The 21981-nt window shown below is 42.9% G+C and overlaps 1 protein-coding gene across 18 annotated transcripts in view; it reads right to left on the bottom strand.

The window, feature by feature from the left end:
• Positions 1 to 21981, bottom strand: part of NFIA (nuclear factor I A) — a 351994-nt gene that overhangs the window by 108599 nt on the left and 221414 nt on the right. For 16 of the 18 annotated variants that reach the window (XM_048062022.2, XM_048062027.2, XM_048062024.2 and 13 more), the window contains exon 3: positions 7552 to 7617. The exons of the other annotated variants lie outside the window; for them this stretch is intronic. In XM_048062022.2, coding sequence (XP_047917979.1) covers positions 7552 to 7617 — 66 coding nt within the window. The remainder of the gene's footprint in view (positions 1 to 7551; positions 7618 to 21981) is intronic. 18 annotated transcript variants of the gene reach the window in all.

Genomic DNA, 21981 nt, shown 5'->3' with positions numbered 1-21981 from the left:
AATTACTCCGACCCAACGCCACTCTCAGCTGCTAATTAAACAGCAAGTCTCTCCAGAAGACGGATGAAAAAGCCGGCTGTACTGAAAACCGGAGCTTGCTCGCAGCTCCGGCCGCCCCAGGAGGACTGGCTGAAGCCAGCCCCGGGGCAGCGCTCGGCGGTGGGACCGCGCGTAGCCGTAGCGCGGGGTGCCGGGGCCGCGGGGCAGCCCGGTGCTGCCGCTGGCACAAATCGCCTCGGCCCTGCAGAGCCGGGAGGGGAAAGGCACCGGAGCTTCCCAGGAGGGGCTCCTGGCCAGCCCGCTTCCACGCTGCCCTCTCCGTGGCCCTTGCTGTTATCTCGTGGATAAATATACGCGGAAAGGAATGGAACAGAGCAACAGAGTATAAATATATTTTGAAACGACTTAGAATAATTGCAGCTGTATTTATGCACCTTATCCACTGGAAAGGTTCATTGCCTCTTTCCTGTACACACATATGTTGAAATAAAAACATATACCCTAGCCACATTTCTATTCCTCCTTTCCTTCGCAGCATTCAGCCACTCCAAGCGTAATGAACGTTTCATGTCTTTCAAGCACTGCTTTGTCATGCTATAAGCATTCATTTCATGCTTTGAATATTTCCTGTCATACTCGCCTTGGATGAATTTTTTGTGGGAATGCTTTGCTCGCGAAGGTTAATGGTTAGCAGCAGTGAAAACTGAAGTCCTCTGTCAATCCCCGAGCCTCAGACCCTGCGGGTCACCGACGAGGAGCCTCTCCGCTCGGCCCCAGCAGAGGCTTCAGCACTGACCCCGGCCGACTACCGCCTATCTCGCCCGATTGACAGTCAACACCCTTCGCTGTTGCCATCACAGGGTCCCCTCAAGAGAGTGCCAGCTACTGATAAGCAGGCTCAAGCCTGAGCCCAGCCGAGCACCCGCTGAATCCTGCAAATGGTGAAGCAGCGCCTGACAATCTGGGCCACAAACTCGTTTGACTTTGAGCGTGAATCTCAATGAAAATATGGCAACGCAGCGAAAAAAACGGTATTTTCTTTCCTAATTATTCAGATGCCTGTCCCCGAAAGTCGTGAAACTAGCTGGAAAACACAGCTGAATGCAGCGAAGTTTCAGTCCTAGGCTATTATAACACTGTATTTCCAGTTCTTGTTGGAGTCTATCTGTAAAGAAACAGGATGAAAAGAATGCAAGACTAAACCACACAGAAGGTGGTTTTATAACCAGGCGTATCTGCTTTTGTTTCCTAGGGAAATGCCGGTGCTCAGAACCGCCTGCCCGCCTGCAGTATCTCCCCGGGGTGACGAAATACAGGTTGGACCTAACCAGACCTTCGTCAGCTGGCGTGAGCGATCGGAGCGAACGGCTGACCCCGTCCAGCCCGCGGCAAGGCAGGAGAGACCAATCCCACCGAGGCTCCCCAGCTCGGCCAGGGCTTTCGAGCCTGGACAAAGTTCCCCACCGCTGTTCCCGGCAGGCACCGTGATCTCCAAGGGTGCAAATCCGCTCAGAATTTGGCCCTGGCATGTTACAAAGGTGCAAACAAGCTGACATCACCAGAAGCTCTGACTTCGTCGCCAGCTATGAGATTCCTTATTGAAAATGCTAAGGGCTTTTTTTTTAAAGCTTTTTTTTTTTTTCCGAAGCGAAGTTAATTTTAGATTAGTCCCTCAGGCTGTGATAACTCTCCAGTGTTGCTCTGTAAACAAGAGAGGAGAGTCTTCCTGCATTTATAAGATTCGGATGCAAATGATCCCATGAAGGAGAGCGCTAATAAAGGCTGCCATTACTGCACTACCCTGTTTGCAGCTCTAACTGGTGGAAAACTTTCTCTGCGAGGCTGAGTTACCTGCTGCAAATGAGGTGCTTCAGGGATGCTAGTCACCAGAGACAAGGCACCTCTAACAGGACCGGCTTCAGCATCCTGTGCTCAGCAAACCGCTCAAGCCCCGGCCCTACCCGGGTGGAAATTTGGGGGCTGACACGATGACCTACAGAAACCTCGAGTTTTGCTGCACTCGGAGACAGGGAGAGCTGTGCTCCGCCTGGGCTGGAGGGGATCGGGGGTGATGCATGGCCTGAGAACAGGCAATGAATGGCCTCGGAAGGCAGTAAGCTCCTCCTAGCTACAAATCTGGCTGTAGAAGGAATTGGAGGTCTTTCAGCTACCATTTAACTTGTAATGCAGATGAGTGGTTGGGGTAACCACAAAGAATAGTTGTGTTTTCTGCCCGTGGAAGCTTGAGAGGATGGTTTGAACAGGAACTTTGCACGGTTTTCATGGAGTGCCCAGCCCAGGGGCCTCCACGTGCCCTGGCAGAAGCCCTCTCACTGCCCAGAAGCAGAACACCAGGCCTGGGGCCTGAAAGAGAGCACACGGAAAGGGGCTGAACTCCGCAGAGAGGTAGTTAAGGCAGAGGGGTACTTCCACAAGTTGCTTTCGCGTTTTGCCAGGCTGCACGTAGCCACCTAGCCCCCTCCTTCCCTGCAGCCCGAGCCGCGTTTCGCCTGCCACAACCGGCCGTGCCAGGGGAAGGGAGGAACCTGCCTTCCCCCAGAGCTTGAGGACCAGAATTCCTTCCTTTAAGCTTTTAGGCATGAAAAAGTAAGCATATACTTAAAACTTTTTTTTTTTTTTTTTTTTTGGTAAGGTTTTATGCCCCAGTCCGGCCCTACTTAAGCGAAGAATTCACGGATGATATTTACAAGTCCAGTGTAATTACTGCGGGGCTGAAAAACGAGTTCTGTGAGTTACGGTACATCATTGTTTTTCTTTTTTCTTTTTTTTTTTTTTTAATGTTACAAAGAACAATGTGCCTTTCATTTCCTGCAGTGCTGTTAAGGTACTTGCAGCTCAAAGCAGCAAGAATACATTAAAAGCAAAAAGCATTTGGTTTGGGCATTAAACATTTTTATTTTTCAGATAAATGCCTCTCCCTCCATATAATTTGTTTGAGCAATGAATTTGGCACACGTTTGTAATCAGCTGTAATAATGACTGCTGTCTCGCTCACTTGAAACGGGAGAATTTATCAACTTCTTTAAAAAGAACTCGCTAATCTACAATTAAAGTGGTGTGCTACCGACTCGAGTGATCGAATCGCGGGAACACATGCTCGAGAGCCATCAGTTGTCTGCAGAAATGACACGGCCTTCCCCGGCTTTAAGCAGCACGCTTCGCCCCTACCTTCACGCTGCAGTCAGCGATCCTCCAGTGCTACCACATCAAGCACACACCTCGCCCGATGGAGGTCTGGCAGCACTGGCACGGCCCTGCACCACCGCTATTAACCAGGTTGTGCTCTGCCTTCCTCCGCAGTTAAACTCCTGCCGGAGCAGAGCAGGATTTGGCTATCAATGCTCGGTGAATCTCCGAAAGCTAGCATCACAACCATCCCCACTTTGCAGACAAGAAAGACTGAAAAGTTTTCCTGCAAAAGTTTAAAGTAATCCCGTTTACAAAAAGAAAACCTATCCGATAGACGTTTCCATGACTGAAAGAAAGAATAAAAGCCCTAGAGAGAGTCCACGGCAGTGCTGAGCCTGGAATTCAGTTGTTGCTGATCCCCAGGCACGCAGTCCCTTCACTACATCAGACTAGCCATTTTGTCACCCTCGGTTCGCTGAAAACTAGTTTGTTTATAAAAATCAACACCGAACCAGTGCGTTTAACAAGCTCTTAAAATCAATAATCTTTTTTTTTTTTTTTTTTTTGATTGGGTGAATTGCAAAATCGCTTTGCGGTGCCAACTGAAATGAAGCTTTTACATACCATTAGGCAACTACAAAAGTGGGGAATTTTCCACGCGGGTGTTCCACCCAGCTGGTCAGAAAAAAAAACACTCATTTGAGCAAAATATCAGGACATCTGAACACGCTCCTGCCTTTCAAATGAAGTTGCGTGCTTCTTTCAACATCCCTCCTGCAAATTTCCTCACCCACGTAACAAACAGACACGTTCTGGGTTTTCTTCCTCTCCCTGAGAAGCTCTTTTCCGTGGTAAAGGACTGGGGGACAGCAGCACCATGCACACTGTTTGCTTACAGGTTAGCTTTCTCCCCAGTTCCAGGACAAGACATCTGGACCGTGGACCAAGCATGCAGGAATAAGCCTCGTCTTGCCTGCATGCTTGCCTTTCATGACCATCACGCTGGATTCTCTCTCTCTCTCTCTTTCGAAAAAATAAAATTCTTAGTATTTCTGTAAATTCTTGCAGAGCTAGCGGTCAGTTAAGTGCCTGAAAATGATTCTGGCTTAATGAAGGCTGAAGTACAGGTTAGAGTTTGTGTTCGAGCCACCACTGAGAGCAGAAGATGTCACCATCTTCTCTCTCCGAGATGATTCTGCTCCATAAAATGCAACTGTAAAGCCCACTAGAAAAGAGGGGTGGCTCTAAAAAATAAAAGCTTTTTTTCCCATGAACTTCACTTTAATGAAGGTTAGACATACAGGTTTTTCTAAATAACACATACAAATTAAAATGATAAATTAAAATCTGTAGTAGGAGGCCTTCTTTTTCAGGGCTGTATAGTTGACCCTTTTGAACCTACATTACTCAAGGTATGCAAAATATATGTGTATAATAAATAGCTCTAGAATTTATGGAGTGGAACAGAAAGGATATTAACAGGCAAGTAGAGAGGCTGTATAACCCTCACAAGGCCTTTAAAGATTTATTTTTTTAAAATGAAGGAATGCATGCATGTAAAAGGTAGTACTTAATCGATATGCTTCTTTGTGCCTTACAGAAACACATGCAGAATGATTCCAAACCTGCCCTCAATCTGGTCATTCTGCTGTTAGCATCAGTGGGAATAAGATTATTCATAATGCTATTTTTCTTTGATTTAAAAAAAAAAAAAAATCCTCCCTGTGTGGGCTCATTCCCACTCTCAGTAAAATCAATTATGAGACTCCCATCGACTCCAGAGGGAGTTGGATCAGGCCCTGTGGAAGTGGGTCTACAGCAAGTGTAGAACAACGCAGTTAATATGATTTATTGTGTCCGTTTCTGTGCGTGCAGTTTTTCATTTTCTAAAGCCTGCAGTTTTGCTTTCATCCTCACGTTCAGTAGATAAGAGCTGCAGATCTGTGTTGATCTACAGGCTGGGTACACTGCAAGCTGGGGGCTGTGTGCGCTGAGAATGAGCTCAGCGTCTGCCCAGGGGGAGCAGCCCCTTTAGGGCCAACAGCCCGCGTTAGATGCATTTGTAAAGAAAATCTCCCACACAGGCACTGCAAAAGGTGCGTAATTAGTTAGGAGGATTCTGCTGTGGTGGGAAAAAATACCCTTTAGTAAAAATGAGAAAAAGAAAAATCTTTTTCCTGTTTATTAAAAAAAAGTACCTTTAACAGGTCACCAGCGAAGTTCCAAGAATTCACTAAAAGCTTGTTTTACAAGGAAGACTCAGGCTCCAAATCAGAGATATTTCATTTCACTAGGCTTTTACAGATTTTACATTATTAAACACTGACATTGCTGCTTTTCGTGGTGGTTGTTGAGAAACGAGCTTCCTTAAGACTGAGAAACTGCAGGGTAAGAAGAACTGTGGTTTAATAGCTGTGAAAGAATATTATCTAAACATGAAATAATAACATGCTTGGTGCCTAATACATTCTAAATTAAAATATGATTTAATAAACATAGGCAACATATTCCACACACAAAAAAATCCAAGAATTGGCAGAACAAAAATCACAGTTTAGTCAGTTCTTCTCTTAACCTCGCAATCCTTTGGCTACAAATTAGAATTTCTGTGAACAGGATTGATAAGAGAAATTAGGCACTGTCTTTCAAAAACAACAAAAACGTTTTAAGATGGTATACTTAGAGATGAGCAGTACGAAACCCATCAAAACACGAAACCTTTCAGATTTCAGTGGGAGGAAAATACAGGAATCCCCCAAAGCCAAAATCTTACCAGCCCAGCGGGCCCTGTGCCCTATAATATACACTCGTGTTTTTTAAGTGTTCATGTACCTGAACCTCTTCTTCTGTGAATTCTATCTGCCACTTAAACCCCGATCCAAATGCAGTCCCGATCTGAACGCAGCCCTTCAACCTCATTTCAGCTCGCAGCTTGGCCGGCTACTAATAAAGTCCTCAAAACACACACTCACCACTCACACAGCTGTAGGGATGCTCTGTGAAGATTTGAGGCAAAAGCAGATAGTTGCTCTGTGAAAGGGCAGTCACATCTCTGTTATTACACATAAAATAGTTCTACAATAGGTGGATTTAAGTGTCCCCAAAACGGTGACAGGTTTCAGAGACTCAAATCATTCACCAAAGTTCTTCTTTTCTGTGTATAAGCAGTACACTCCAGAACACTGGATTTCCCTTCTACATGTAAGTCTTATAAAAAAATAAATAAATCTGTTTACAAATAAAATGTCAAGAAAAACTATGAATAATAGTTGCTTAGCTCAGTTTCACTTTGGGAGACGATACTTCTAAGTCCTAACTATAAGTAGTAGTAAAGAAAACCTGAGTTGCCTATGGGTGAACAGAACCTGTTGAGCTCTACCTTACTTAAACATAAAAAGAACAAGAAGCTGTTCCCTCACACACGTGCCTATCCTTTCACATGCATTCCCTACATAAATTTGCTATTATTATTTTTTTCATGCTGTTTTACAATGGAAGCCATCGATTCAGTAGAAGCTATTGCTTCTAATTTAAAGCTGTCCCCATTCACAGAATATTAGCGTTCCCCAAATTCACAGTCCCACTGCTACCTCCAAATAAGACCGAGCGCCCACAACCTGAAGCACTACTACTGCAAACACACAGAGAAAACGGCGCGACAAGCTATCCTCGAGCCTCCCGGTGCTGCTTACCCCTAGTATCTACAGCCTTTAAAGCACACTCATAAATAATACAGACGATGCTGGTGGCACCTGTATCATTCCTGCAGTGGGTACCTGCCCGAGCAGCTGGTATGTTCGCAGGTGTGCAGTCCTGCCCTGAAAGTGTGATGTTTGGAGTGTTGCTGCTCAGATTTGCTTAGCAGGTTTCTGCAGCAGAGAGTGGGTCTGCAGAAACATATTTCAAAGCAACCATTTTGTTTCATGGGACTGTCTGAGATCCTACACTCTGAAATGATGGCTGGCCACGTACCGAAAGTTAGGTACTTCAGTGTGTCATGTGAGAGCATCAATAAACAAAATGAAGTTAAAAGCACATAGATAAAAATGAAAGCGATGAACTACACACCCCTAGGGGGTCATGACTCACGGCCCAGGGATTGAAAGCCTTTGCTACGGAGGAATAAGGATAAGGGTTGCATACAGCAGGCTCTTTAATGGCATCTCCCTAATTAAAATGATTTTTAAAGGAAAAAATGTCTCTCTCCAGGACTGGAGAAACAAATGCTACTTAGATTAGTGAAAAAGCAGCATTTGAACTATGAGGAGAGTACACAACCTATCTGCACCTATCCCATGTCAATTATTCTGAATAGTCCTTTTATATTAGACATAGGAAAAATTCTTAATAAATATGGGCTGTTTTAATATCCCAAAGCAGGAGCAGCAGGTAAGAACTTACCATTTTCTGGCTGGTCCTTAATATCAGCTTCACTTGGCTGGCTGGGACTTTCAGATTGACTTGAATCTGAAAAACATAAAATACAGCCAAAAATTACAGGGTCTGCTGTGGAAAATAGATCAGAGGCGCCAGACTTCCTCAAAAGGCTGAGAGTACAAACTAAGGACAAGAATGTTGCACCAGGACATGATAATGCAAAAGTCCCGTGCCTAGGTAAGATTTTTTGCTAGAAAAAAAAGGGAATCTTGTTTACGGCACTACACAGAGTGCTTGGTGTGTGTGTTTGCATAAATTAAGCTTTGAGAATCCTTCTTTTTAGAGAAGGCATATTTAAACTACTCTCCTACATGTTTTTTATAATGCAGCCTCTATGTTGTATACAAGCCAGAGCCTTAATCCAACACATAGTAAAGTCTCAAAACAGATTTTGAAGCTTGCATATAAAGGTAACTAAGCAACACTACAAAGTCGTGGAGATTGTTGTCTACACAGTTCTGAAACAAAATCTGCAAAACTGATAGAAGAGATGATTTTTGCCATACTTTCGCAGTGGTTACGGTGCTCCAAGACCACTGAAATGAACGGTATTACCCTGATTTGCAGTGCTATAAATGAGATCAGACACTCGACGAACTGCTTTAGAACTTGTACAAATAATGGGTCCTACAAACTCCCAGCTAACAGTCTCCAACCAACACAATATATTTGCCTGAAATAATAAAATGACCTATAAAAGGATGGGTGTAAATATGAATGTTTTGCTTTTTTTTTTACACATTATTAACTCTATGTGAAGATGATTGCTCTTCACTTTGAAAATGATTCTTAGTAGAAGCTTTAGTCAAATACTGTTTTCCTTCTTAATTATTTCTAACACTAAGAACTGGAAAAAATGAGTCTACCTATGGGAGAAAAAAAATATATAAATTAAAAAAAATATATATAAAACCAGCAAATTCAAATTACTGTTTTTGCAATTCATAAAAACAGAAAAAAAAAGTTCACTTTTTTTTCCTCCAGAAATTGTTTTGTAATTTATTGAGCCCATAAAAAAAGTTTTTTGCAGTGAAACAAAACTTAGGAAACGAAACCACTTGCTACTGCATCAAAAACACCTCAATTCGTGGCGAACCTATTTTCTGACTTCACCTTGACTTTGCAGAGTTTAGAATTAGCTGTCTGAAATTTGACCACATTTCAGTGAGAAGTCAATGCAAGATCAAAAGGTCATGACACTTAACTGTGATTAAATTGAAAATCTTACTTCTATTGCAACGGAGTGATAACACCACCCCTTCTTTTTCTTTGAGGTATTAATAGCGCTGGAAGAAGCAGTACTACTAGTGACCTTGGGTCAAGCAATGCTAATTTATTGCTTTAAAAAGGTTCCTTGCTTTTAAGCAAATGAAGATTTTAATTACCGCAGAGCACTATAAAGAAAATGCCTATTTTAAATATTCAAATTTTTTTTTACCTGCTGACTGTATGCATTAGGTATCATTCAGAAGCTTAGAGGACAATCTTGTATAAATTAAAAACTACATGTAAAAAAATGTGCTCGCAAAACAAATTTTGATAAATTTCGAAATATAAATATTCAGAATACTTAGCAAAAAAAGCTTAAATCCTGATATTTCTATTTAAAATAAATGAAGTTCTGCTAAAAATTTGTATGCTTCCCCATGTGTCCAGAGCCTGTTTCCTCTCTTTTATATTTATAATTTTTTAAAAATTTCTGCAATGAATTCCAATGAAATAATTTACTTCTGCAATCTTGTTTTAAATATTCATTTTCGGGGCTATCTTTAACGAAGCTGAAATCAGACAGCAGATAGGCTACCGCCTAAGAGGCACACTGCTGTTATATTCTGGACACTAGATTTTGGCAGGAAGTTTCACGTTTCCGATGGCACAAAGGTAGCCACAAAGGTAACATATCAGAAATGTAAAATATTGAGTTAACATTCAAAACCCACATCCGACGGATTTCATTTTACAGGGCATGCACGAGGCTTTCGCTCACTCTCCAGGATTTTGTTTTCCTTCGAGAAGCCCCAGCTCAAGCAGCGTTTGGGCTTTACGCTCCAAGTAGGGTTACAATCCCACAACAACTGACGCATTTGAAAAAGTTGCTGCACAAATATGGGACTCAAAGCCTGTTTTCCTCCCGACACGGTACCGAAGCCGGTGAAGCAGCACGAGGGACGAGGGCGCGGTGGCACACGCCGGAGCCGGGCTTGGAGCTGACGCTCTCCAGCCCCCTGCCTGGCACCTTCGCCCAGCAAAGCTCGGCAGCCCGCGAGCAGCGCGCACGTCGGGAACTGCTCCTGGGTTTTGAGACACAAAGTACTTTTGTTTGCACTCGGGGCTGCTTTTCCAACACCAGGGCTAGGCGCAAAAGGGAGCCTCTACTGACCACAGGGCATTTGTTTGCACACTGAATCTTAACTTTCTTCTTTTATTACTCCGGCTACTGTGATACATTTTGCTAAATTCTGTTTTCCTGCAGCCCACCCCTTCTGCTGAAATTAAATACTAATTTCTGAAAAAAAAAAAAGACAACAAAAGCTTTCAGCAGTATTCTTCGCGGAGAGGCATGGGGCAATAAAAAGCAGGAGGAGGCAGAATTAAAAACAATATGCACTGCGACACAGAGCACGGAAGGCTACCGAAAATGTGCACTGGGCAAGCGTACGCTCGGCATTGTTATGCAAGGTGGCATCTTGTGGAAACCCCAGATAAGAAGACTGAGTTAAGGCACTTAGCCAAAATGTTTATATGCAGAATTTTGCTTCCCTGATTTTATTCAGATGCCGCAGATGATCCGGTACATATAAATGTGCCGCCACATGGTTAAGGGATTGGCAAAATCAGAGCCGTTGTATTTTACAGTCTTGCCTAGGACGAGTCTTGCTCACCCTCCCCAGCTCGCTCTCTGCTTTTTCAGCAGTTGGCAGTAACTCCTGTCGGGGCTTTTTTGTTGTTTTGCACATGGAAACTTTAAAATTCCAGTTTTCTGAATGTTTATTCTTTTGCGGGCTGGGATACAACAGGAGGGGGAAAGCGTGTCCTGCTGAGTCAGTTAGCCAAACAGGTGACCGGAGGAATAAATTAATTTTTGCCCATACATAATTGATATAAATGGAAGATCGTTTTCATAAGCATTTGCATTAAATCAATAAAATCACTTACTATAGAGCAGTTTAACAATTCATTTGATTTTCTCTTTTCTATATATTTGATAGCCACTCTGCAAAACAGTATACACTTTATGCCTATTTTCTTTAGCAACAACACCGCCAGTTAAATTCTACCACCTGCAATAATTAGAGCCATTGGAAAACATACAAAACAAAATATACAGTAGATGCGAGCCCCTCTTGAATCCACGGCCCCCTGCGGCAACGAGTTTCATTGGTGCCTTAAGCTAAGGCTGGTAGGAAGCCAAAGAATCTGTATATTACAATAAAGTGCATGTTATTAAGGGGAGGATTTAAATGATTTCAGATGGAGTTGGAAATATTATAGTGAGGAACCACTATTAAGATTGCTGATTTAAAAAAAAATAAAAAATCACCCAGGAATCTAGTTTTATATTTAAGGAAGCTTAACCTTGAATAGCACAATGGGTTTTATTTGGGGGCTTTTTTAGTTAAAGAAAAGTTAGTGGTTGGGATTTTTAACCCTCAACTTGCTGGAGTTAGCAGGATTACGGACACTTGAGTCCAGGTTACCGGCCAGGAGAAGCTCGAGCAGACCTGGCACCAGCTGCAACCAAGAAATGAAAATAACGTCAAAGAAATTCTACTCTCTACTTCCAAGAATCAACTACGATTAAGGGGTAAAGGGAAAAAAAAAAAAAAAAAGGAAAACAGCAACAAAACAGGCTAGTTTTCCTGAAGTAGCACTTTCTACCTCTATTTTCCGTTCCTCTCTGGCTGCCCCCGTGCAATCGAGGCAGTGGCGCCCGAGCCCTAGGTCTGCACGGCCTCCAGCCACACGCAGGCAGGGGCCTTCAGCCCCAGCCAAAGCTCGGGACTTTTCAGGATGTAATTTTCATTTTCGGCTGCAGCAGGAGTGGGTTACAGCCCGGCTGCGCGACGGCTGCGTGGAGGCAAGGCTCGCTGCTCTGGAAGGGAGCGCTCCATTGTTTGGAGAGAATAAAACATTCCCAGGAAAGTCTGGCCCGTGGACAGGACCAATGTCAACAGACTGACAATGTTGTTCTTTTTCGTAGACCACGACGCAGACGGTGAAGAGCTGTTACGCTCCTCTGCAAAAAAAAAAAAAAAAAACCCGCGCCGAGCGTCATGGCACTTCCCAGCGTTAAACTACTCCTTGGCTACGCGACTTGGGAAAAACGGGACGTTTTCTTGGACACTCGCACTTCCTCGACACGCCGCGCTTTGCAGACTCCAGCCTCGGGTGGCAGTCCGGGGCCAGCCTCGTCGCCTGCTGGACAAAGCGCCTCACCGGGTCTCGGATTATTCCGACCCAGGAAGAGGCAGCCCCAAGCGAAGCCGAGCCCTCACCAGCAGAAGGGCACGCGGGCGATGGCCACGTCGTGCCGAAAGAAGCGGCCGGCGCTGCCGCTGCCCACGCCGAGCCTGCTCTGCGGCCAAGGAGAGCGGGCCCCTTGTCCGATTCTGCCAGCCCCGCACCTCCTCGGCACACCGGGGAAGTGCACAAGTTAAATTTTCCATTCATATCATGTTTTAGGGGGGGAAATACCGTATAATAAACTGACATATTTTATTCAAGTTTCAGAGTCCTATTTGTAATAAAATATTTATACGGCTGGGTTGTGTTCATGCAATAAATTTTTCATCTATAATTTTGGGCATGGATTCTACCAAAGATTTATATATGTTTAAAAAAATCTAAATCATGCTCCTTTATACACAACCTTACGTGGTGAGCTTAAGGGATTTACAAACAGAAACCAGCAACAGGACTGAGGCTTTTTACACTCACTTTCCCTTCATTACACGTTATAACATAAACACATATGCATTGCTCTATATATGCTACAATTATTATTTATGGCTATTTTGGTGGCTACTACTATTTCATTTAAGGAAGGCCTGGGTCTCTGTTTAACTCTAGCCATCGCTTTCAAGTCAACTTTTATAGGGAGTTCAAAGTGCTTCATTATCATCCACCTCACCGTCACACGTACATATATCCATACCAGATTTCCAGTTTTCTTTTATACCCCCCAATACAGTATGCCACAGCCCCTCAGCTGACGAAGACGGGTTCTGCAGTGGTAAAATCCCCGCCATGCCAGCCTGGTTTTTTATCAGGCAAGGACTCTTAATTCCTGTACACTGGGAAAGAGATTATCTTTGATAATGGAAATGTAAATCAAAGCTTGCTGTTGTTTATTCCAGACAGACATTTGTGTGTTAAGTCTGTTTATCAGGCAACACTTTGTCTAAGCCAGGAAGTAGTCAGCCTTTGTAACAAGATGTATGCAAATGATTTTCCCATGAGCCCTTGCCACAAAACTTTTGTGGCAAAAAAACTCCTTGTTACTTCACCAGTAAGACGCTACTAAGCTACCCCGTAAGTAGACTAGCAACAAAACAGCTAGCTAGACTATGCTGATGAGTTTGAATGAGACCAAAACATGTGCCCACAGTCTGTTGCTCTTTATTGTGAGCAGACTTTGTGTATTACATCTGTTTATCAGGCAACACTCTGTCTGCCGGGGCGGCTTTGTAACAAGGTGGATGCAAACAAAGATCTCCCCAACTCCAGGGCTAACTTCTCAGGACGCGAAAATTTCGGGTTACCTCCCTCGTCATCGGCAAGAAGAAAAACACGCAACTTAACCAGAAGGGTATGAGACCCAAGAGCTGTATCAGAATGGTTTCATTTTAAATCAACTTTCTTTGTTCTCACTAGCCCATAAATGATTTACTGCTATCGTGTGATAGCCTAGAATGCGGGGAATCTGTGTATTCCCATATTTGTTCCTTGATATTACAAACAAGTATTTGATTCACTTCTAAATGTTTGTTTTTAAAACAGTTTACAGCCTTTGATTCCTGCTTACTGATTCATTTCTGGAACATTTTCTATTTATTCCTTTGCAGTAGCAAACGTTAATTTTGACTTAATTCAAATTGTCATCAAAGGCTTCCTTAAGAAATCCCACAGCACAGATTTTATTTGTTATAATAAAATATTCTTAAAGTAAACATCATGCGACTGTGTTTTTTTAATTCCAAGAGATACAAAAATCCGTTACCCAGAGGATTCAAATTGGTTCAGCCCTTTTTCCTAGACAAAATAAACACTTTAGGACTTTACTTGTTTGTATTCTCCTCAGTGGTGCTGTATGCATCACCAGCTAAAAACAAAGAAACTTTTAGCTGCTCAGACAAAATGCAGAAGCTCCCCAAACAACGAAGCGGGGGGGTGGGGAGGCATTCAGAAAGTCTGACAGTCCATTCAATATAGGGATGATGGCCATAATGCATCCAGGGTCCCCTTGCTAATTAAATATGCATTGGCACAGTTTTGATCGATGCAAGCCATGGATCAGATGACACACCTGCAAAATCTTGAGCCCAGAGCTCCCAGGAAAAGGAAAATACAGGCTGTCTCCTTATCTTTGTTTTCAAAGGCTCTCAATTTCTGTGCTTAGATATCTAATTTAATTCTCTCACCCCTCAGCAAACTGGATTAGGAAAGTCAATACTGCCATTGTGCATCGACAGGAACACACAGCTTTCCTTTTATTCAATTTAGCCATGACCTTTAGACAAAGATAATGACAACTGTCTAAAAGTAAGGTAAGGCCTTAAGGAAGACCCTGAAGAGGGGCCCCTCTCGCGTTCCGCGCTTCCTCGGCCCCGAGGAGCCCACCAGCTCTGGAGCAAACCCCACGCAAAATGTTCCTCCCCGCCGGCAGCGACAGGGGCCGTCGGAGCGGCCCCCCGGCCGCCACGGGCCTTGGCCCACCCGTGAGGCCGGTGGCCAGGCCCTGGCGAGGGAACGTCCCCGGGGGAAGCGCGCGTGCCAGGAGCGAGGCCGCGCCGTCCCGACCCTCCGCAGGTGGCAGGGGATGGAAGGGCCTGGCGAGGGCCGTGCGCGGCCCCAGTTCCTGGCTCTGGTGCTCGGGAGGAACCGAAGCCCTACAGCGAGAGCCGGGGTGGAGGATCCCACGCGCCCGTTCTCCTGGAGCTGATCTACAGCCAACGGCACCGCTCTCGACAGGTCTCGCGTCGGTATTTTCACCAGCCTTCCTCCATCAGATAGCATCTTTCTGATACGTCCGTGGGGAAAGGAGCGGGAGCACGCCGTAGGCTCGCGGACCGCCATCAGACAGTAATCCGCGTTGGTATCTGCAGATACAGGCCCTACCTGAGCCGGCGGCTTAGGCTGATGGAAATTCATATTCATTGAGCAGCCCAGCTCCGCAAAATGTTAGCTTCCATGCTGTACAATGTTTAATTCTGCAGTACTTTTTTAGCTGCATTTAAAAATACACTTGGCATTTCTAGCTGTGGACCAATATTTTTCTCATGTCTTTTTATACAGATTTGGAGGGAAAGATATTTGTAATGGAAAAAAAATATGTGCAAAGTTGGATTGCTAAGTTTCTGTAATCTTGGGAAATGAAAAAAAAAAAAAGCAGCCTATGTAAGAGCTACAAGGAACCATATGGATCAACAAGAGCTGCCCTCATATCCCTAGGAAATATAAATTAACCTACATTTCATCATCATAAACCCCAAAATAAAATATCTAATTAGAGTCTCTACCCTCAGATTCAGTTCTACAAAATTTGCCTATCCCCCTCACAAAATGATTTACAGTACTTACATCCATTTCTTCAGAGTGATTTAAATTTATTGAATCATTTCAATTTTTAGAGAGCTTCCATTTGGATCTGTATGGGTTTCTAGACATATGCAGTGCTCAGTTATTTAAAATTAATTGCAGTACAATAATTTTAAATTGCTTCACACTATACGAATCTCAAGTGCTTTGAAATATTTGAACCATTCTATTTAGGAGCCATCAAACTTCTGAGCACACGCATCGAAGAGTTGTTTTAAAAGCCGAAGGGCCGTACTGATGATCCCAAAGTGCAGGTGAGCACGGCTCTGGGCATGCGCAGCGCACGCAGAACGGAATTTATAGAATAATTCAACGAATTTTGCCCGAATGTCAATCTTTAATTAACAAAAACGGATTCTGCAATAATTGCAAACCAATAAAAAATTTCTAAAACTAGAAAAGCACTGTTATAAAATAATGGTATACATTAAAAGTATTATTACTTCTAATGTGTATTTATAGAACATCCTTTTATCCTGGAAATTAAAACATCTTATTAACATTAAACTAAGCTTTACAATACCTCTGTGGGAAAGGTGAGCATTACTGTGCCCGCTTTACGAAGGGATGAAGGAGGCACATAGAGGTTAAGTGATTTACCTTCAGAAGCACAGTTACCAAAAGGAGTAAAAAGCCAGGAGCCGAGCAATCAAGCCGCCGCTGCTGATAATAAAGTATCATTCCCACCGATACAGCCATTACAATGGCAACGGCAACGCTGGCTTAGAAAGCCTTCAACTACATTATCTAGAAAATTACTTGCTAGAGTGAATCCAAAGTCACCTAGAAGGGATATTTCCAGTCACTCTCGGCTTATCTTTCTCTTGCATTTTTTTTTTTCTGGATATTTTGAGGAATAAGAAATCGTTTCTGCATTTCTCTCTGGAGTAGATTCTAACTCAATAACAACAGCAACAGTTAAGGTGGCTAAATTGCAGTTTTTGTAATGCCTTACATCACGTACAAAGGCAAGTGAAGATGAAACTGAGTGATGAGCAGATCTGGTCGCTTTGGTAAAAGTCTCCAGCTCTGCTTTTGTGCAATTTTACACTGGTGAGTAAACTAACATTAGCAAAGCAGGATTATGTCCACCATATGGTGAGACTCCATTGGCTGTAGTACAGTCACCCAATTAATCTTTATCCCCCCCCACCCTCTTGCTATTTATTTATTGTGACAAACTCATCCTTATGGGACCCGAGGCAGGGAGCTGCGTATTCCCAGGCTATTCTCTGCAGTGCCCATCCTCATCCTTTATCCTCGCTGCCCGGGCAGTAGCGCGGTGCGGTGCCTCTCCCTGGGCCACGGCGCGCACTGCTGCAAGGTCACGACCAAGGAGGCTCTCCAGATTTTCCATAGCGGGCAGGAATAAAGAATTGCCCAAACCTGCCCTCCATCAAAAGGCCAAATAAAAGTACTCCTGACAATGAGCGGAGCCTTCTGAACCTGCTTTCCGAGGCTCGCCTTTTCAACATCACACTAATAAACTAGCTGTTTCTGGAGACCATCAGAGCATTCACATATTTCAGCCTGTGCCTCTTGCTAAGTTCTCTCCACTGCCGGAGCCGTCCAAGACTTCATCAGCCAGCAAAAACAAAGAAAAACCCTCACCAAATAAACACACTGGGCAAAACCCCCAACCTTCTCCTCCGTCAACCTCTCCCTCTCCTCGTTCTCCGAAAGGACAGGTGTGACGTTTTCCTACTCTTAACCATAAAATTTAAGTGAGAATCCATACCTCAAACAGAATAAAGAATACTTAAAAAAAGCTAACTCCTGGAGAAATTGGCCCATTCTTCCTATTAAGGATTATTCTGTTTCACGCAAGGAAAAATAATGTTGATAATAAAAATATGTGTGATTATTTAAGTAATAATGAAAGGGTGAACTAATATTTCATGGAGTTTTTGTCAATAGCATGAATACCAAGTTACAGAAGGGGCAACCTGAACAGAGTTCATGCATTTATTTTTTATTATGGATCTACATTAGCTGCTCCGTTTTCACAACCCTCTTTCATTTTGATGTACCTGACACCTTTCCTCTTGGCTCCCATTTCAGCCCCTGCTAAGTACATATTTGGTTATAGTGGCCAATTTTTATTTTTTATTGTTTTATTTTTTTCTGGCAGATGTCTTTTCCTTGTTTTGTGCACTCTGAGGAGTTCAACGTGGCATGTGAAAAATTTCCATTTCAGGTTTTCTTAAGCTTTATGCAAAATTAAACTGCTGGCAAAAAAACATCCGTATATATAAAATTATACAGCAGAAAAAACTGCTTGATAGCTCCCTTTCCTCCATCCCTACCTTGCCCTCTCTTGCCTTGTTTCTGAAAATAATTGCAGAAATATTGCCATCAACCCAAAGCCTTTCTCCAACTGAAAAGTCATAGGATTTTGCCCACAAAGAATTGCCACTGATTGCTGCTCTATGGATATGTTTCTACTCTCACAATATTGCAGACTGCAAAGAAGAACAGAGAATTACCATAAAAATCAGGACGTGTTTTGTTGCATCAGTATCATGTTGGCATCAACAACACAGACTCGGGCAGAAAAAAAGCAGCCTTTTGGTAGGCAGCCTACTTGTTCTGTGTTTCTCCTGTATTTGTAAGCCACGCAAGTAGAAGATAAAGTTAAAACTCAGAGAGAAGTAACATCCTGCAGGCTTGATACCACACTGAGTTACAGCAAAATCTAAGGTACAACGGCCATAAATAATGGAGAAATGGAACTGTATCTCCATCTCAAAGGACTGTGGATCATTACAAATATATGAAAGAATAGGGTATATAGATATAAAAGGTAGGATTCCCTCCTCCACACACACACTGAAAAAGATTAAGATGGAAGTGTTGACTCTGAAAATACCACCTAAAATCCGTTTTCACTTGGTCCCAGTGCTGAAAAACTGAATTTTGAGGGAGAAAATTAAAAACAGAAAAGCCCAGAGCTCTCAGAACCTGTAACTACATTGTGTAGACAAAATTTTAATCAAACTTTTAAAGCCATGGTTATGAGCCGATGAACAGACAGCTTGACTTGATTACATTTTTAAGTTTCAGTTTCTATTTCTGTTTTAAGATGAAAAAGATCATAGAGTGTCAGAAATTTGAATACTGAATAGCAAAAGCTCTTGCAGGTTTAGAAAGCATATAGAAAAGCTGGCAAAAGAAAACGCTATTCCATTGCCACCATCTGCTTTCTGGCATATTGAAGAAACTTTACTAACAGCAACATTTTCTTGCATTAGAATATCTGCTAATTAGTTTTGTTGTAATTTTTTTTTTTTTTTAAATTACCTTTTACACAGAAGGCAAATAGCCAGGTTTTTTGGCTGGCTACACCTTACACCATGTCTGATAACATTTTCACATTAAGTTCAGTTTACCTCACATTTTTTCTATCAAAATCCTATCTTTAGTGTAGTCAAAGCCTGCAAAAACTTTGCCTTGCTGAGACTAAAGAAAAAAACATCAAACATACGAAGTGTTAAAAATCGCTGAATAACTCAAAGGGAAAAAGATAATTTTGAAGGCGTTTTGGCTGAAATCTATTTTCCTTTGAATTGCATGAGTGTTTTAAAATGTTAAAAACACTACAGAGTGACTAATGAATGTAAAAGAATGATAAAGAATATGGGTCCAGTTATCAGTGATGTGCCTAAAACAAAATAATTTTGGACAGTCTGCCATGCAAATATTGACTAAAATGTCATAGAAAATGTCTGCAACAAAGGGAATCCTGCAAAGGAATATTCTGTTGCACTTAATGCATTGTTGAGTGTGCCTTTTAGCAAGCAGTACGTTATAGAGGCTGAAAACTTCAGATGGACTAAAAAGCTAACTGTTCCCGGATAAAAATATTATTAATGTTTTCTCAGAAACAAACCTTCCAAAAAGTTAAAGGTACAATGTTACATTTGGAAAAGAGTTCACTTAGAAGCTGACCGCTCAAAAGAAATAAAGCAGTTGTCCAAAAATTAAAAATAGACCAAACATAACCACCTCATTGACTTACGACTACTTCCTCTGCCATTTTTAACAGTATTTTCATACATTTGTTTGCTGGCAGGGCAGAGGTTGTTTGCAGGTCTTTACCATATTGCACTGAAAGAAAATGCAAAGACATCTGCTGCGGCCCGAGCTGAGACTCTGCTCAAGTAATTCTTGGGACCCAGCTCTGTGTCGGTGGCAGTCTGACCACGCGCTGCATGTAGGGTTAGAAATAATGATGCAATCCTGTGCGACTGGTAACAGCACACGGTTTTATATGAGGGAAGCTATGCAGAAAGGGCTCAGAAACTACTTTCACAATCTCAGCATTTTGGTTATTTTATTATTTATAGCATCGAACTATGGAGCCAAATTCAGGAGTGCCACGGGAAGTTGCATTAACAACTCCGGATTACTCGCATCTAAACTAACATATTGTACTACGTGTAATCACAAACAACCCCGTCACTTTTTCTGAAACTCTTCTAAAAAAAAAGTTTAACAATCAGAGCTACACTGAAACCTTCCGCGTGTTTTCGAAAATTTAATTTCTGAGAAAAATTGCACAGCCGGAGATGACAAATAACAAAGATATTTTACATTTCTAAAGCATCTTTCATCCAAGATCAAAGAATTTCGTCAACATTAATTCTCAAAATACCCCTTTGAAATAGAAGTACTATTAAAGCTATTTTATCTTTATCTAACTTGATCTATTTTCTTCATAAAATATTAGCTACTGTAGTATCTAGAGGGAGCATGACTCGGTAGGTTAAGTAACTTGACTGGAGCTACTTACTAGATCAGTGGCAGAACTGACGACGATCGTGTTCAGGAGTCAAGAATCCTAAACCCTTCCTCCTTCTGAGACTAACTGAAAACATATATATGTAAGCTGACTCAAGGAGGACAAAAATGCCCTCTCCTGTCATGGGATAAGGCGCTATCACAGAAGGGGAAGTATCTAGAATCAGAAGGCACGTGAAAGAGCTGAGAGGAAACGCTGCAGTACAGTGGGATAGAAAGGCAGAGAGATCCCCGTGTGAGGGCAAGAAAACATGCAGGAACACAATGAGCACAGTATTCGCCATTTTCCTGCTTAAAACCTTTTGGAAAGAACTCAGTTGAACTCAGTGACGCAGATGAGAAGTCTCCCCGGCGCGGAGCAGCGGCTGAGGGGAGGCCGGCCGGCCGCCCGACGGGCTGCTGGCTGCACCGCAGGCCGCTCACAGAGGACCGGAGGGATGCGGCGCAGGGGCTGAGGATGAAGAATTTGTCCAACACGGAACTTAGGATTATTTTAAAATAAATTACAGGCTGCGCTGCGACCCATAATTCAGTCTTTGGGCCGAGCTTATTATTCTTTACATAACCCAACTGGAATTGCGCTGGAGCTAAATTTAGCGCAGTATTTTCATAAGGCTCCTTTCCTTATCAATGCTGCAATTGGGTCTGATGTGTCTATAAATGATATTCTACTGCCTGCTTTGTAACGCGGATGAAATGTTAGCGTCTGTGTTCTGCTGCCTCAGAAAACGATGTAGGCTCTGTGAATGTGCGCGGCACCTACTTTGGATAAAAGCAGCCCTCGGTTTGAGAGGTGTGTTTTATAATCCTTTGTGGTTTTGCAGCAGAGGAGCTGTTGGACAATGAAGAAAAACATTTCAGCTCCCCTGAAAGTTTGACTGTTCCTTTTCAAACAATACAACACAAGATTTGGGACATACTGCTGACACAGCAACATCAGTGCCTCAAAGAAACTGTGGGAAATGTCAAATTTATGGTCCTATGGGTGATTGGTGGAAGGTTTTTTCCCCCCCCTTCAGCAAGCCTCTGTCAAAAACAGAGCCTCTAGAAAGTTTTTGGCTACGTCCCAGCAAAGCAGAAGGAAGCTGTATCCCACACTTCCCTTGGGACTTAATGAAATATACAGCCTCTGGGCTTCTTTCAATTTGGTCTTTCAGATTGCTAAACCAGTGAAAGAAGGATCCTAGCTGTCACAAACGTCACATGTTTGGGGTCACCTGCTGCTCGGGGGTTCTCATGCCAGTTGTTGACATAATAAGCACCCCTTACACTTTAATTACAATTCACAGTGTGCAAACTCTGCAATCTGCTTTAAGGCAGACAGTCTTTTAAATCAACACCAAATTCTACTACTGTTTGAGTAGAAATGGGAGGAAAAAGATGTCCAGCTGACTGAATAATTGTATTCAAATATTTGTGATCCCGAAGAAAAGTAAGCAATATCCAGTGAAAAGAGCAACTGTATTGCCTGTAACACTTCAGAAAGTGTAGTTAAAACCAGACGTGCTTCTCACAGTCACGCAGACAATGCACGTGAGACGTTTCCATTCGATGAGCTCCCACCACCGGCAGCTCTCCCCGTAGCTCCGGCGAGCACGGACCTGAGCACCCAGCTGTGTTTGTCCCCGAGCGCGAGGCGGGCAGGACACAATGCCGAACGCTGGGATCGTCTATGGGAGGGAAATTCTCAAGCCCTCTTAGTATGAATTTCAACAGGACTTGTGCAATGAAAGCCTAAATGGGAAGACGTGTTTGTTTTATGCTGGAATGCTTTAT

Source organism: Anser cygnoides, chromosome 8 (genome assembly GCF_040182565.1).
Source record: "Anser cygnoides isolate HZ-2024a breed goose chromosome 8, Taihu_goose_T2T_genome, whole genome shotgun sequence".
In the NCBI taxonomy this organism is placed as follows: Eukaryota; Metazoa; Chordata; class Aves; order Anseriformes; family Anatidae; genus Anser; species Anser cygnoides.
This window is presented reverse-complemented; position numbering and strand designations above follow the sequence as displayed.